This window comes from Equus przewalskii, chromosome 23 (assembly GCF_037783145.1).
Source record: "Equus przewalskii isolate Varuska chromosome 23, EquPr2, whole genome shotgun sequence".
NCBI classification, from domain to species: domain Eukaryota; kingdom Metazoa; phylum Chordata; class Mammalia; order Perissodactyla; family Equidae; genus Equus; species Equus przewalskii.
The window spans coordinates 2244191-2261593 of NC_091853.1; the positions used below are offsets into that span (position 1 = coordinate 2244191).

Below are 17403 nucleotides of genomic sequence, written 5' to 3' on the forward strand. Positions count from 1 at the left end.
AATGCTCAGCAGACCCAAAGGGCACCTTGCCAGCAATGGTTCCCTTCATCTGTCCCTCATATCTGGGGATCCTGGACTCCAACCAGGTCACAGGCATGAATAACATTTATTTCCTAAGGGGAAGCAGGGGTCTGTCTAGCCATGTCTGATCTCCAAGCTTGTATTCACAAGCTCACACCACCTACCTATGTTACCCTCTGTGGACATTTTCTCAAGTTGTTCTCAAGGAATTTGGGGTTAATAATGAGTTACTATATTGCTACTTTCCAAAGATAAAATTAAAAAACACAACACCAAATATGATCCTGAACAACATTTAATCTCTGGCGTTTCAGAAGACAGTCGAGCATCTTGAAGGGCCTTAAGGTTGAGCCTTTGATAGTGACTATTGGTCCTTGGGGTGCTGTGTGGACATGCAAAAACACTGCTTGAGGAGAGGCAGCGTGCAGCGTGGAATGGGAGGCAGGAGCCCCAGCTCTGTTAGCACACGGCAGAGTGACCACGGATGAGTCACTCCCCTTCCCCAGCTGGATAGAGTTGGACAGAGCGTCACTAAGGTCCCTCCCAGCTCTGATATTCTATGAATAACTAGCAGAGAATGCATTGTGTTGATTTCTCATAGGAACTGAAGAAATTAAAAAACTACTTGGAGCAGCATGAACACAGACTGGAACAGTCCTTTGGTATTTATAAAGCCTCGGCCTTGGGCTCCTACATCAGTGTTGGCCCATCCCTGGGGTCAGTCATGTGCAGACTGAGATAGGGAGCCAGAAGAACAGGAGTATCAGAGTCAGGGACCACCGCACAGCATATGACTGAGTTTATCAAGCCCAGGGACAAGGACCCTCCCTAGTGGAGGTGTGCCTGTGTGGTCACTTATCTTGCCTTCTCAGACCAACAAGAGCTCTTCTGCTCTCAGTCAACTAAGAGTTTTAGTTACAGGAATGTGTCCTATCCTTGGGACTGGGGACAGTGAGAAGGCAGTGGGGGAAGAGATAACAAACCAACTCCTCTTGGCCCCAGACCCTGTCCAGAAGGCCAGAACTGAGAGACGGATCCAGCAACATATAAGCCAGTCCCCATCCATTGCAGCGTTCTGGGAGACCCACATTTTGTGGGATCCAGTACTTGCCTAATGACCCTGGCACAGACATCATCTCATGTGACTTTTTTTCTCAGGCTTAGTGACTGCTCTCCACTCAGTTCTGGCTAGGCTGAACTCTACCCAGTGTAAGAAAATCTCCAACAAAGCAGAACTCAGAGCAATGACTCCTTGTGTCATATAAATAGCTTCAGTGATATACACAGCCTATAATACACACCTACACGTACACACACACACACACACCCTCTTGTGGAAATCATCTTCAGGATGACTCGTGCAGGCACTCGTTGGCACAACCACTCTGAATAAAAATGTTTGCTTGGACTCAAATCTCTCCCTCTGCTTCACCTCAAGAGAGAAGAGAGCATCGGAGAGAAGCTGACCCCTGCCCAAGCCCTCAGTCGTGAGGAGGGAAAGGCTCCTGAGTGGAGCCCTGAGTCTCCTCTTATATGGCGGGGGGCAGGGAGGAGGTGGTGCTGGCGGCACTGGGGCAGTGCCTACTCCTTCAGCAGTCCCAGCTTCTTCAGAGCCTCCCTCCGATGTTCATCAGGGACGCCTTTGGGGGAGATCTTAACACTGACACAGGGGGGTCGAGGCAGCTTGTCACGGCTCTGCCCTTGGTAGGACAGGCGCTTGGAGCTCTGCTCCTGCTCCAGGTCAGCCAACTTTCCCACCTGGATAGCTGCAAAGTCCTTCCCCGTGCCCAAGGAGGCAGGGCGGGGCCGGGAATTACGCAAGACACTGGGCGAGATCTTGTTCAGGAAGGAGCCTCTTCCCAGGGAGGTGCTGGTTTGGGGGCTGGGACCTTCCTCAGCGGAGAGGTAGCTGCTCAGCCCCACGCCTGAGCGCTCCAGAGTGTTGGACTTAAAGTTCATCTGTCTCAGGCCAGGGATGTTGCTCTCCTGGAGAGTCAGCCCTGAATCTGGCTTTGGCTGAGTCAGGGGACTATTTACCCCGGGGGCCTTAGGGATAGGAATTGGCATGGATTTGGCAGCTGGAACCTGCCCTGGAGTGGGTTCCTGGGCAGGAATCAAAACCTTGCCTGGAGAAGATCCCTGAGCTGGAGCCGGAGCTGGAGCCAGAGCCTTCATGGGAGAAAGTCCCCGAGTTGGAGCAGAAGCTGGAGCCTGTCCTGCGGCTGGCACAGCTGCGGAGATGGGAGCTGGGGCTGGGGCTGGGGCAGGGGGCAGCACGCCAGGCTGCTTGGCTTTGAGGGATCTGGTGGGCTTACTTAAGTGGGGGATGGGCTCATCTTGGTCCTGGGGTAGCCCGAGCTTCTCCAGCGCCTCTCTGCGGGCTTTCCTCTGCTCCTGCAGTGAAGAGGCCACCAGGCTGGACTCTCCAGGGGCAGCCTCAGAGTGGCGGGACAGCCAATGCTGGGGGTCACTGTGGAAACTGCTTCGGCTGCTCTTCAGAACAATATTAGGGGGAAGCTTCCGGGGCTTAGGGGCTGTGAGTGGAGCCAGTTGGGCATTTGGATCCCCTCCTGATGGGATGGGAGCATCTTCAACTCTCATATTTTGAGATAACATGGCAGGAAGAGGCCGGGGTTGTCCTGGTTGTGCCATTGAGTCTTTCTCATTGGCTTTTTGGGACATGGCCTCTGAAGATGTCTCCTTTCTCTTCTGGGGGCCGAGTGACCTGTGGAGCTGGGGTGTGTGGCTGTTCTCCCCTGACCCTTCGGGTAGGCTGCCTTTCCCACACTGCTTGGGCTGGGTGTCCCGGAAGGCCTCTGGTGGCGGGATGAGCGCTGGGTCCAGATCTATGGCAGCCTCCCGGGGGCCGGTCAGAGCCTGGCCGGGCCCACTGCTTTGACTGACCTGCTCTTTCTCAGGCTCTGGGGCAAGTCCCTCAGACTCCCCCAGGATGTGGCTGTTAGTCTGGATGGTGCTTCTCCCGAGGTTCTGGTTCCTGCCAATGTGGATATTTCTGGGGAGGCTGTAGGAGCCAGACCTGAGGCCCAGGCCTTGGAGCTCAGGTGGATAGGGAGAGCTGGACTGAGTCACTCTCCTTGGCTGTGGTCCTTGCTGAATGGTCGTCTCCTCTGAACGTCCTGTGAGGGTCCAGGAGGACAGGCAAAGAAGAGGGGACAAAAGTGAGAACCTTGCTGCTGAGGGAAAAGCAAATACTTCTGGAATTCTGATCTCCAATTAGCAAAGGATGGTTTTGGTTTTGTCGTTTCTTTGCTCTTAAAGGGGCAGTGCTCTTGTCTGGATATCATTTAGACTAACACATCAATACTAGCAGATTCCCTTCAACCAAGGATTAGTTTTTCACGATGGTTGGGGAAAGGGCAGCCCTGGATCATTCCATGTCCTTGTCTCAGGCTCCTCCTAATGCTCCACAGATGCACCAGGGTTGGGGAGAGACTCAGGCCAGGCCCCCTCGCTATCTTGGAGCTCCCAGGTCACTGAGCCCAACAGAAGCATCGAACGTGAACAGCATGAACGGGCAATTTGCTTTTGATTTGACCAGGATCTGCCTTCTTCCACCTTCACTTTTATAAGTACCTGAATGATTCTGTAAGGCTACAGCTGTCCCCGCACCAGAGAGTCACGTGGGCTCTTTCCTTGCAGCTGGCTAGGCAGACGCATCAGGCCCACTAGGCCAGGAATTAGTCTTGGGCAGCGGGAAAGCCCCATGTCCCCATTCACTGCTCTATCTCCGGGAAGGTCTAACATTATCAATAAATATTTGCTAAATGAATGAATAAATCATTGCAGTCCTGATAGCAGTGGGACTGTCCTCAGGAGTAAAGTGCCTCCTCACCCTGGGGTACAAGGCCCCGCACTCATGGCCACATTTACGTGCCATCCTGTTCCTCTTCTACTGAGCCTCAACACCACTGGCTCTCCACACTGTCTCACAAGGGCCTCGAGGAGCCACCACTGAAGTAAAGGGAGCTCTTCCCTCTTCTTATCTCCTGCAGCTGCATCCTCTGTGTCATCCAGATTAGCTCCCTAGACTGACTCAGTCTCTCCAGAGCCGTCCACCCATGCCTCCCTGATTCCTTCCCCCACCTCTTTGGTCATATGTCTTTAGAATTTCTCCATGAGAGATGGGAGCTGCTCAGACCCCCTTCCCTCCTAGCCTCTCATACTTCATATAAAGACAGAGGAAGCTGGCTTGTCAGCAGTCCTTCCTCCCCTCCAGGGACAAGCTCTATTCTAGCTAGGAGAGTGCAGAGGAGTACGGCTGTCCCTTCTGCCTGTGACCCTTAGAACAGGGCAAACTAGGAGGGAAGTGGCCAGCAGGATGTACTGATTTTCTGGGTTTCCTGGAGGTGCTACCCCAGAGAGTCTCTCTTACCCTGGGGAGCAGGCTGGGTTATGGGCAGTGCCCGGGGATCTCGGGGAGTTGTGGCTTGCTCAGACTCGTCAGTGGACAGTCCGCTGTCAGTGTCCAAGGAGCCGATGGTTTCCTCCAGGAAGAGCAGACATTCCTTCTCTTCAGCAGACAGGAAGTCGTAGCTGCTGTCACTCTGGAGTGAGGAGAAGAAGGAGAGGGAGCTGAGAGGGAGCTCCGCAGAAACTGGCGGGGCTGAGAACCACCCGGCAGTGGGGAGGGAATGCTGAGGAGCTGGAAAGCTGTCCACGATGCCACTCCGCAAACCTGCTGGAGGTGCTTCCTGAAACTGCAGGCACCAGGGAGGGCAGAGACGGTCGGGCTGTTGTCCGACTAGCACCCATCTCTGGTAGCTGGGCAGGCAGATGGCAAGGGGCCTTTCTTTTGCTCAGTCCTGGGTGGAATGCTTAGGGGCACAGATCAGAAGCAGTTCCAGGTTCTAATTCCTATTCCTGTGTGTGACCGATGTCAAGTATTTTACTTTGTGTGTCTCTGACTTAGCTCTAAGTTATATGGGCAACATAATGATTTGCCCTTAAACTTGAATGGTATTGCTTTTAACTTTTCAAAGTACTTCTGCCTATTTGATCTGGCATGTCAAGGACAGTATGAGGACAAACAGAAAATAAGGCCAAGTACTGGCTGCCGGGTCAATGAGAACAGTGGAATGACTAGCCACAGATAAATTTACTAAATAATTTATACTTGACTTTGAAATGCATTCCATACAGGATTTTTTCCCCTCGTGTATTTACTTTCTTGATGGCATTTGGGTCTGGCTAACATTCAAATAAGGGTGCATTTCTTGAACAAATATTAACTTAAGGGGGGAAGGTAGAAAAATCAGATGGATATGGGGGAGGAGAAAGCAACTTGGTATTAAATATTAAGTAGATATTAAAGTAAGTCACTTTTATTATGAGAAAGCACATAGGAATATTTGGGAGAAAATGCTATGGCTGTTTCAGATGGTTTCCACCCATGTTCTACAAGGCCAGGAAGATCCACGGAACAGTCGCTCTCTGATGTTGAAGGTTGAAGGGAAAACCAAAGGACAAATGGGAATATAAGATATTTGGCCTGAGTCCCTTCCTGGCATCTCCACCCCTCTTTCTAACATCTGAGTCACAGCATAGTTGTATATTCTCCAGACCCACTCAGATGGTGAGGGAAGACTTTGAGGCAGCCCTAAAAATATCCTGGGGGTGGGGGGAGATTGTTGTTGGAATAACCCTTCCAGTTCCCCCGGCCCCTTAAAGAGCCATCTGTCAGTCGACTGAGCGAGGCCCACATGTCAAGGGAAACCCCAAATATAGCCCTGGAAGCCCTGAAGCCCACTCCAGCGCTTCCCGGGAGAAAATCTTCTTTACTGCCCTTTTCCTCCTAAAATAGCCTTGCCAAAATAAGCCAACTCTGAATGAGTCCTTCATGGATGCTTCACTTTGAAGACCTTTAATCCCTGTCACGCTCTGTGTCCAATGGTATGGAACTCCTCATATTAGCCTCAGTCTAACAGAAGCAGAAAGATGTCTCTGTGGCCCCACCATCTAGGGTCAGAAAGAAATTATATACAGACTGCACTTTGGATTTTGTGTGCATGTGTGTGCTGGTTTTCCTACTCCATTTTTACATATCAAAACTCATTGACTATATTAAACATCCTTGACATGCAGTAGAGATCCTTCTAATCCTGAAATTTTCAAATACCTCTCTAGGATATAATGCAACAGAGTAGAAATTCTCAAAGGTTATTATGCACGTGATGAGTACCAATAACAAAGGAATGCTTACATTGAGACGTAGGGCAGATTTACTCTTTCATACCAGCCTTACAACAATCGACAGTTAAATTCATGCCCAGAAAAATTACAGTTTATCACATGCCAGTCACAAATTTTAAAGATTGACACCTGAGCTAACAACTGCTGCCAATCTTGTTTTTGTTGTTTTTGTTTTTTCTTTTTCTTCTTCTCCCCAAATCCCCCCAGTACATAGTTGTAGATTCTAGTTGTGAGTGCCTCTGGTTGTGGCATGTGGGATGCCGTCTCAGCCTGGCCTGATGAGCGGTGCCACGTCCGTGCCCAGGATCCGAACCAGGGAAATCCTGGGCCGCCGAAGTGGAGCACGCGAACTTAACCACTAGGCCACGGGGCTGGCCCTGAGTCACAAATTTTAAACACAGTGCTTTGGAAGGTTCTCAATCTCTGCTCACAGCTAGGCTCTATCTTTTCTACACAGACACATGTACTAAGTGCTTTATACGCATCTCACTCCCTGCAAGAACTCGATGAATTCAGTGTTAATACTATCCCCTTCTTGAAACTGAGGAGACTGAAGCTTAGAGAAATTAAGTAATTTTCCCAAGGTCATACAGCTTATAAGCAGAGAACCCAGATCTGATTGTCTCCAGAACCCAGGCTCTTAATTATTCTTTTCTCTTTGATCTTTGCAAAAGCCTGAAGTAATGCTGCTCATTGCAGAGAACTTCAGGAATCCATGTGCTACAAGGATCTACGTTCTAGTTCCCACCATGACCTTGGATCATTGGCCTGCTTTCTCACCTCAACTCAACCCCTCAACCTAATGAAAACTAGGAAGAAGTTTTATTTGTCCTATTGCTCTCTGGGGTTGTCCCACCCTATTCTCTACAGAACCAGGGGTGACTCAGAAAACATCAATTGGTATGATTCACTCCCTGACAAGGAAGATAAAAGAAAGAGAAAGAGCCATGAGTAAGGACAGTGGTGGGCAGGGCAGGGCAGGTATGCAGAAAGCAGGCCAGGTCGCAGGACAGAGGGTACATACAGATCCAGAGTGGGTGGAGGTGATGCTCATCATGCTGTCGCAGCTGCTGATGCGGGTCACAGGTTCCAAGCCAGGCCCGGCTGGCCACAGCTCCCTCTCGGGCATTGCCTGAAGCAAGGTGCAGGGACGGTGAAAGGGGCTCCCAGAGGGGAAGCGAAGGGAAGTGAAGAATGTCCCAAGCCGGGCCTGAAAAGAGAAGAATCAAAGCCACGTGTAAGCCCAGCTGAGGCTCTGGCAAGGCTCTGCCCGGGCCCTGGAGCAGCAGGGCGGCAGGGACACCAAGCAAGCAGACAGCTGGAAGGGGCCTTGAAAAGCCAGTACCAAAACCCAACCCCCCAGCTTGCATGGAAGGACACGTAAGATGGCTCACATACATGCAGAAGGATGGACCTTAGGTGGTGGAGAAGTAGTTTAGTCAGAAAGGCGATTCCATCACTTCTTTTAGTCACTTTTCTCTCTGAACTAGGGGGCTTAACCTACATTTTCATTACTATAAACAATAAATATTACAGGGGTTAACAGCTTGGGTTCTGGAGGTAACTGGATCTGGGTTCAAATCACCATTTCAACCATTTACAGTTACATGACTAGATAAATTACTCTTTGAGTCTGTTTTCTCTCATTAAACAGGGTTAATGTCAGGATTAAATGAGAACGTTAGCACAGTTTAGGTGGTAATAAACACTCAAACACTTAATGAACAGTGAATGACTACCACTGTTCTTGTAACGAGAAAAAGACAAGATCTACCTAGGAGTAAACTCAATTGAAGTAAGGGAAACAAAAGTTTAGAAAAGGAGGGTTTGGGTTAAACAGGAGACTATATGCTTGAGAGAATGAACAGGGCCCTTAATAGTACCTACTTCATAGGGCTGTTGTGAAAATATGATGAAATACTCCATGTAAAACACTTTTTGCAGTGCACGGCCCAGTAACTGTCAGCTGCGATCACAGTCAACATCATCAACATCATCACAACCACTACAACCACAGCCACTGTCATCACCCTGGTCTGGGAGACACATGCATGGTACCCAGAGTGGTTGACACAAACCCAATTTCCCTCTTGTGTATCCCCCTCTCTGATGTTGCACTTATAATGAGGTTCCCTGACCTGTGTCAAATGAACAAGAGAAATGTCCTATGTAGCTGCCTCCTAACTCCAACTTAGAGCGGAAAAAAAAGGTCCAAGATCACTGTGCCAACAGTAAAAGCAAAGGAAGGCAGTGCCATCTTCTTTCTGAAAATCCCAAGGATTTCCATATGCCTGTTTGTGGGAAACACTCCACCAGAGTTGGAAAGGCCAGAGATGAATCTCCTATGTTAAAATGAAATTCTAGAAGAATTAAGAGTAAAAGACAGTTCCAAGGCCAAATAAAGATTCGGGGGAGAGCTAGAATTAGAATACAGTTTGTCTGATTCTGAATCCATATTTTCCCTACAACAACATGCTTTATTTTCTACCACCTTTCCTACCCTCCCAACACTAGGTAAAACGTCCTAGAAAAATGTGTTCTATTTGAGATCTTGGGACTTGGGGTTTGGATTCCAGTGCAGGTTGTCCTTTTGGCCTCTGCCAATAATTGCTTCCAGTGCCAAAGTCAGGCTTGAGTTGTGCTGGGTGAGTCAGCCTGCCAATCCTGTAGAATGGACAAGCACAAGGCCTCATGGAGCTCCTCTTCTGCTTGGGAGGAGCCACTCAAGTGGGGCAGGCAGGGAGGGGCAGGGCAATGGGGAAGGAAGAGGGAAGATTCCTAACGAGCTAGACACACGCAGTTCATAAGGGCTCAGAGCCTCTCAGGAGACAGAGAAGGAATCAGAGGGAACAAAGACACCAAAGAAACCCAATGATAAATCTACATCAAGTAAGATAGCTGTTAGAGTTCTTTCTTGAGGTTAGTTCCCCAATACCCAGAACCTCAAAGAAACAGAAACGTGAGAAGTCGTGTGGATGAAGTTCTGTCACCTCAGCTATCTACTCCATTAATGACTGTCTGGGTTCAGAAAGTACTAACTCATTCCTAATGTCCTGTTGGGTTGAGGCCATTATAGCAAAGGGATCCACGTTTCATTAGCCTGGGCATATAGAAGGCACACAAAAAAGTGCTGGATGAGTAAACTTGTCATCTCTTCTAATGTCCATTGAGTTGAGCTGTTGGAAGTCTTCTTTTTTGGCTTCTACCCTATTACTGTAAGTTCTTCCTTAAATATTTTATTTCCTAGAGAATATATATGACTCAATGGAATTCGGGCAATGCATTCAGTCCAACAAACATTTATGATCACCTAATAGGTACAGAGTGTACAAAACTTTATAAGACGAAGGCATTGTTTCCAAGGAGTCAGTATAGATCCAAGGGTCTAGTTTTGGGCTCCAGTGTTCTTATCTGTAAAATCAGGGCAGTAAATATTGAAAGTGACTCACTACAATTAATGTAATATTCTCTGTGAATAGGTGAGCAGACACTGCCTCTTCCCTTTGGAAAATTACTATCCTTGTTCTTCCAAGTACACTTCAGACTCTACAGTGGTTTGCTGGCCTCTCCGTCCTCCCGGGGCAGCCTACCACACTCTCATTTTGGAACCAAGGATGGTCTAAGGCAGCTGGAGGAGATAGAGACAATATGAATGGCACTGCTTCAGAGAACACGGCACAGTATAGCTGACAAAGTGCTTTTAGATATGCCAACTAGATCTTCAAAATAACCTGAGAACTTGGGCAGGATGTGACATTTTCTTCATTTCACAGATGAGAAAGCTGGGGCTCTTTCCACTTCCCCTTCCTAAGGCAAGTAAGCAATGCCCTACAACTGCATACATAGGGCAGTCTGTGGATCCCCGCCCCCGCAGAGAGCATCTCAGAGACTGCCAGATGCAAGAGAGCCATGTACATAAAGAAGGGTCATTGGCTACCCTTGACAAGATCACCCTTCTCCTTCTACCTCACACTTAAACCCTGGAAATTATCTGGTTCAGCTTTATGCTTCCAGGCCAGCTTTTTGTTCCAAAAACAGATACTTTCAGAGTAAAGAAACAACAGCAAATGCCATTGAAGATCCTGTCATCAGGCACCACATAATCACTGCAGAGAGAAATCTGAACCTGAAACCAAAGCTGAATGAGCCCACGGGACTTGTACCGCATGTCCACACCTTGTTTTCCGACCCAAAGAATCTGAACTATAATAAAGTCTTCTCTGCTTCCCACCCTTCCTCTCTCCCTCACTAGCTGGCCTGCCTTCGGTGATGCATTTCCTTCCACCAACTTTATAACCTTGAAACTTAGGGGCTGTTTCAGGGCAGCCATTGAAAACCGAGGCATTTCTACCTGATAAGAAGCCTGAGAAACAAGCAAAACACTCAAGGTGAGAGTTTGGTATCTCTTAACCCTTGACCTCTCTGAGGGACTTGAGGGGAGGAGGGAATGGGTTAAGAAATATGCGCAGCCTAAGTCAGGGCCAACCGCACAAAAGCACATTAAATATTAACTACTTCACTGAAACCAGCCAAGACTTGGATGAGGGTAAATAAATAGCATGTGGAGTCTGGCATCTGGAGAGGGTAGGGTGGGGACAGGGCTCCAGCCCCATTCCAGTTTGGCTTCTCCGTACCTTCGAAACAGACCCAAGGCCTCCTTGTCACCCTCCTCCCATGAGCCCACCCCCATATCCTCTAAGAGCTCAGCCCCTCTCCCCAGTAGTCAAAGAGGTTTCCTGTTTCTCTTAGACCTGGTATCTCTGCTTTGTGCTGGCTACCCAGAGATGTGCCTCCTAAATGAGAACTTCCTATCGAAAACGTCAGGGAGACGAAAAGCTGCGTGCTGTGTGTACCCCTCTCCATGAGCACACGGGCAAGTTCCTTTGTGTGGTTAGGCAATGTTATAATCTCCCCTTTCACCAGTGGGCGTGAGGGAAAAGGTGGCTGAAATATCTTCTACACGAAAAGCTTTGTTCAACACTGCAGGGTATCTTTACTGCTGACAGGGTCACCATCCGCGGGAGGCCTCAGTCAGTGAGTTTGGCGGGTTGTTCTGTGGTGTGGGCTAAGCTAACGCCTACAGCTCCAGTTGCCAGGACTGGAAACCCAATATATTCACTCAAAGCTTATGTGCGCCAGGCCCAGGAGCCTGGCACTGGGGTCTTCCCACTTCCCTCTTTCCTGCAGCAGGAGGAAAAGAGGCAAAGTGAGGGAGCAGAGCACTAACCTCCCAAAGTGGATAATGGAGAGCTGACTTGCTACTCTGATCTGACCTCCACATCCAGCTTCTGTGTGCAGGGAAACCTGCCACACAGACTACTACTGGGAACCTGACGGAAAACAACGAAAAACCGCTACACGGTTTTGGTTGTCCTCTCTGGACTCTGCCACACTACTTTGGCCTGAGCCCCACTTGGAACTCCTACCAGACTTGACATGCCACTGTGAAATATTAACGCAGGTGAGGCCCCAGCAGAGCCGAGTAGCTTTCTGTTTGCCAGTCTCTGTGTCTATTAACAGGTAAAGTCGGAAAATTAATTGAGTTGAACCCAAATAAACTTGACTTTGCAACTAGATTATCCCCGGCTTTTCCAAGGATGAGCTGGTAGCCTGAGTTGGAGTTTTCCCAATGTAACCAAATCTCATACCCCGTTACAAACGACCTAGCACAGCTCACACCTTCCACAGCTGTCCACTGAGAGCTCCATTATCACACTACCATTACTGTACATACACACCCTGCACCTTTTATTTAAATAAAGATAGACATTGAGTTGATAAAGCCATGGGAGAATTTCCTGTTAGCAATGCAATGGAAGATCAAGGCACCCTTCTCTCCTGGGCGACCCTCCATTTTGCCTCTCTCTACTCCAACTATTCTTTTCCAAAATCACAACTCAATTTCAATTGCTCAGAGATGGGAATTTCCAAAACAAACCTATTTTCTTTTCTTGTTGTCTGCATAATATGCTTATCCAACCTAAACTGGCAGATGAAAAAAAACGTGTTCTAGCCCTGGTCTCCACAAAACCACTCCAATCAAGAAGCTACCAACTTACTCTTAGCCGATGCTGGACTCAGAGCTGAGGAACAGAGAGGACAGGCCCCCAGCTGGGGCTTACAGGGCTGCCCACAACCCTGTAGCTCCAACTTCCCACGAAGCCCCCGCTCTCACTGCACAATAAGCGATAGTTGGTTAGTGATTAACTCACCTTCACTGGGTAGGGGCTGAAGAGAGAAAAGGAATACCCTTATATTTCAAAGGGCGGAGACGAGACAGAGCCTGCTTCCCCTGCCGCCTACTGTTTCCTCCTTTTGACCTCCTCCTGACTCACCTGGACAGGTAAATGCTTCATCTGTGCTGCCTTACCCCACCCTGCCACTGCCTCTCAGCCAATCCCAGCCCTCCCTCCCTACTTCTCATTCCAGCTGTTTCTCCAGGGAGGGCGTGGGAGAGGAATGAGCAAGGCGGTGCTCCTCTCTGCCAATCATCTCTTGCCCTCCCCTTCCTCTGTTTAGAGCCAATAAAGAGTCCTTTAAAAAAAAAAGGAAGAAAAAGGAAGGCTGGAAGGAGAGCAGACAGGTTTGGGCTGAGACTGGAAGGAGGGTTGGCAGGGAGGGAGTAGGCAAAAAATATTATTATTAAATCTTGATATAAAGAAACACTGGGCAGTATGCTTTCCTATGTGTCTTTTTGAAACCGTCTAGAACTGCTGTCTTCCACTTGGAGCTAAGTATTCCTCTGATTTCTCCAAGTTAAAATCCTTGGCCAGTTTTGCTAATAGCTTTTCTAGCCGTTCAGGATCACTTTCATCCTTGAGCCTTTTCCTGGCAGCTCATAATTCTAGCCATTCCACTTGGGACCGCTGAAAAAGGTGTCTGAGGCTAGGGCTGCTGGAGCTGAGACACCCTTGCCCCACCGCTTGCCAACGAACTTCTTGGCCTCATTTATTTTTGGGGGAAATGAAACCATTTTCTTCCCCAAGAAGTCCCAGTCCTGACGAAAAAGTGACTGGACAGCCTCGAAGGAGGGAACGTGCATGCTGTCATTTGGGTTTCTGGTCTCTTTTAGCTGTTCATGGAAGGTAGTAATGAATATTAAGAAATAAAAACAAAATAAGCTACCAACCAGTTTAGCAACTCCCGTCTCCTTCCATGGGCAGATTTTTGGCATCTGTAGTTAAACCAACCTGAAGAGAGTGGGGAGAAAAGAGCAGGTGGGAGAATCCAATGCTTGCAGGAAGAAATCTCCCTTCAAGTAGGGAGGCCACTTTTACCAGATATGACTTTTGCCTGGAAACTGGTTTTTCCTGGGTGTAGGTTATTCTTGATACCAAAAGAGCAGAAAGAAAAATTAAAATCAATGTACATAATATGCCAACATTTATTAAGCTCTTACTATACACTACGTATTGTACTGTGCTAAGCATTTTCATACATCATTTCATTTAATCTTTATTTCAACTTTAAAATGTGGGCACTGTTTATATACCACTTTTACAAGGAGGTTAAATAACTTGCCCCAAATCACGTCACTAGGAGGTGGCAGAGCGGGGCTTTCAGTTCAGACTGTCTGACATCGTTTGCCATGTGCAGTATAATGCCAGTCAGCCTTCATTTTGGAGAATATCCCAAGTAGGAAACATGAAATACAGATAATTTGCAGGTCTAATTCGGACAATTAAATTCATCCTTTCGCATCTCATTTCTATCTTGTAGTTATTCATATCTTTTATAACAAGGTGACACACAGCTTTCATTTTTCTCTTTCTATGATCATAGTTGGGCAGGAAATAAGAAGTGCAATGATCCTGGGGCCAAAAAGAGGTGGGGCAGGACTAGTGAGGAGGAAGGAGGTTTGAGGAAGCCGGGGATAGCCCAGGACCCTGTCAGCGGCATACAGAGAACAGAGCTCTCTGAGCATTTAAGGGCAATGATGTGTCATTCAAATATGTCTGATGTCATAATACTAACGAAACAGGAAAGGCATCTGTAAACCAGGAGTTCAATGCAACTAGAGTTACACTCATGGAGGAAGTCATTGAAGCTGATCCAGCTTCAAAGGTGTGTGATTTGAATATTTGCTTAAAAAATGAATTGACTTATGAGCATTAACCTCAAAGATGATAATAAGCATAGTCTTGTTGGTGAACAGACACAGTTTTTCAGTTTATAATAAAATTAGGATAATAAGGAAGTGTCCCTGTCTTTTCCTAGGTAGAAGTAGGAACATAGAACATGGAGAAAACAATCTTTCTGTTCCTCTCTTTCCTTTTAGACATCTCTTTTTGAAAACTGTGAAATATTTCAGGTACTCTGGCATAACAAACACCAATGTACCTAACACCCCATTCAAAAAATAGAATCTTGACATCACAATTGAAGTTGCTTACAAGCTTTACCCCAACTCCCCTCATGGCTCCTCAAAACACACATGTATTCCAGCTGACTATATCACTATTCTGAACTTGGTGTTTTTTATTCTCCATATCTTTAATGTTTTCGTTGGAATCTTTCTTATTTTTGCTTGGAAAAATATCAAGTCTCTAAGCTTCCAAGAGAAGTGAGAAGGAGGCCTGGGCTAGGGAGAAGAGAGGAATTCCAGTCGCAAACACCTGAGAGACTAAGGCTTACTGGTTGATGTGGGTCATCATTTAATGAGGAATGTGTGTCATTGTTCCTTGTACATGAATTCTTGTTTGATGACCCGACTGTGAAATCTAATTACTGGCCAGCTCACCTGACTCATCTAAGGCCACACTCCTCTGTCCCTGTGTGCTGAGATGCCATCATCTCCTTGACCGTCAGAAATTAGTTTACTATTTCCTTTCTCAGTATACCTCCCCACTGAAGCGTCTCACTTCCCCTACACACACGCACACACACACCACTTCAAAACCGAATATACCACAGACAGTCACTGGCCAATCTCTCCTCTTTGGGCCCTTTATAAAGTTGGACTCTGCAAAATAGAGTGAACCTCTATTCCAACCATTCATGATACTTATTCATTCACATTACAGTCATGTCCTATCGTGTCTTTCTTCTCCTTTTCCAAAGAACAGATGAAATTACTTTGAGCAGGTGCTATCACCATCCCTAGGAAACACTGGGCGCCCACTGTGTTCATGTATTGGACATGATACTACATATGCTGGGTCTCTGAGTGTACTCTGATGTATCCGGGAGAGGAAAGGTTTTACTCCTCAAGTAGTAGCAAGAACTTCCTTTAAAGAGAAACAGCTGCAGAAAGATTCAGGTGATTACAATTTGACTATAAGCCGTGGAATTGATAGACCAGATTAAGACATTAAACAGATCACCAAGTTCTCACCAAGGTGATATCAGAGTTAAGCCTAAAATAATTAGATGGGACCTAAAGGGTGTAATTAAGTAGATTTGGATGAAGGAGTTCTGAAATTATTTAATCATTAAATAGATCCTGGGAACAGCTTTTTTTTCTCTCTTTTTTTGAGAGCATCTACGATGGAAATTTAGCCCATCTCCCATGGAAATTTAGAGGATTCAGCTGTTCTTTTCCTCCGAGTTCTAATAAAAGTTTGACGGCTGAGACCATTTGTTAGCATCAGAGAGTTTTGTAAGGAACGCCAAATTGTAACATGTTCAAAATTGAACTCACTTGCCCCTACCCCTCAAACCTGTCCTCTCTCCTCCATCCCCATACCAGCTATTGCATCCCCCTGCTCTCACCCAGACTCACCAGCTCACAGCAACCCTCCTGTACCTCCTGTAAGATTGCTCTCGTATCTGTTTCCAGTACTTCCTTACTCTGGGTCAAGACTTCACTATCTGTAGCATCACGGGCTGTTAAAGATGGAGGAGACTACAGAAATTCCTTGTTTCACAGCTTCCATTTTATAGATGCACATCTGAGTTGTTATTCCTCTCAAAATACTTTGACGCATTTTCATAGCATTCAGGATGAAATTCAAAGTCCCCATATGACATAAAAAAAACCGTCATGAGCTGGCCCTACATGCTTCTATGGTCACATATTCATTCATATTCTTTACTACGGTCACCTCTAATTTTTCTGAAACTGCCATGCTTTCATGCTTCTGAGCCTTTGCACATGCAGTACCCTCTGCTTAGACCCACTCCCACCTGTCCTCCTGGCTTAGTCTTATCCTTCCTTCAAGGTTGAGCTCAAGTACCACCTTCTTTTGGAATAGGATGTTAGGGGCTGCTTCACTGTAATCTCTTAACACAATGTACATATCTCTAGATTTAATTCGCTAGGATGTAACTGTCCTCTTTCTTTGTAAAATTTGAATTCATGAAAGGCATCAAATTTTTCTATGTATAACTCTTCTATTCTATTGTAGTCATTATATATTAATTCCAAAACCCATGATGAACTTTTGGACAATTGAAGTTCTGTACTTAAGAAACTTGCCTTAAAAAATTCATTTCTTGAGATCTTGTTGGTAGATAATCCATGCTACAATTTTGCTGTTGTTTTTTCCTAAATCTTGTCCTTTGACATACTGTTAAAATGTGGATTTCTCTTAGAAGTAATAGGCATCGGCTCATCAGAATTGTTTTCAGAGGTTTTTGACCTTGTGCTGTGATGAATTTACCTGTGAGTCTGAGATACTATGAAGGCCCCCAGTTGGTGATGCTTTACATTGTAATGATTTAAAACATACCTGGCAATGGGCTGACTGATTTCCTTTATCTTTCTTAAAATACTTCTAACATTCCTTATGTTCTTTACTTAGTTTTAGTAGTATTTACAAAGAACTGTAGCTTATAGCAAATATTCAACACTGGAAAATGCCAGGGAATATTATTGGATAAGACTGGATTTCCCAGCAAGCTCCTAATAGCTGTACACAGAATAATTTGTTGAAATTGCCAATTTAAGAATTTATTTTGCTTCTCAAACTTATTTCTTGGAACACCCTTCATAGAATTTGCATTAAGTATACAATAATGCATTAATATTTATTTTATTCATTGTTGGCAGTAGACAAGGCCATGGAATACACACTTATAATATGCCAACAGTTATAAGCAAGACAGACTGATGAGACTGTAGCCACTCCTGTCCCACCTGCTAGCGTCCCGGTTCCCAGAAATGTCGACTTTAACCTTCTGCTCCACATTCGCATTTCCTGCTCTTGCTTTTGATTTGTTAACATTGGATTT

At 46.5% G+C, this 17403-nt stretch overlaps 1 protein-coding gene across 4 annotated transcripts in view; it reads right to left on the reverse strand.

The window, feature by feature from the left end:
- Nucleotides 1-298: 298 nt before the first annotated feature.
- Nucleotides 299-17403, reverse strand: part of C23H1orf116 (chromosome 23 C1orf116 homolog) — a 40043-nt gene continuing 22938 nt past the window's right edge. Inside the window, exons 1-4 of one of the 4 annotated variants that reach the window (XM_008541724.2) lie at nucleotides 12444-12658; nucleotides 7256-7441; nucleotides 4415-4586; nucleotides 299-3158 (exon numbers count right to left, since the gene is read on the reverse strand). In XM_008541724.2, coding sequence (XP_008539946.2) covers nucleotides 1603-3158; nucleotides 4415-4586; nucleotides 7256-7360 — 1833 coding nt within the window. In that variant the 5' untranslated portion in view covers nucleotides 7361-7441; nucleotides 12444-12658 and the 3' untranslated portion in view covers nucleotides 299-1602. Of the gene's footprint in view, nucleotides 3159-4414; nucleotides 4587-7255; nucleotides 7442-12290; nucleotides 12659-17403 lie in introns of those variants that run through there. The other 3 variants (XM_008541725.2, XM_008541723.2, XM_070591255.1) reach the window with 3 other exon arrangements.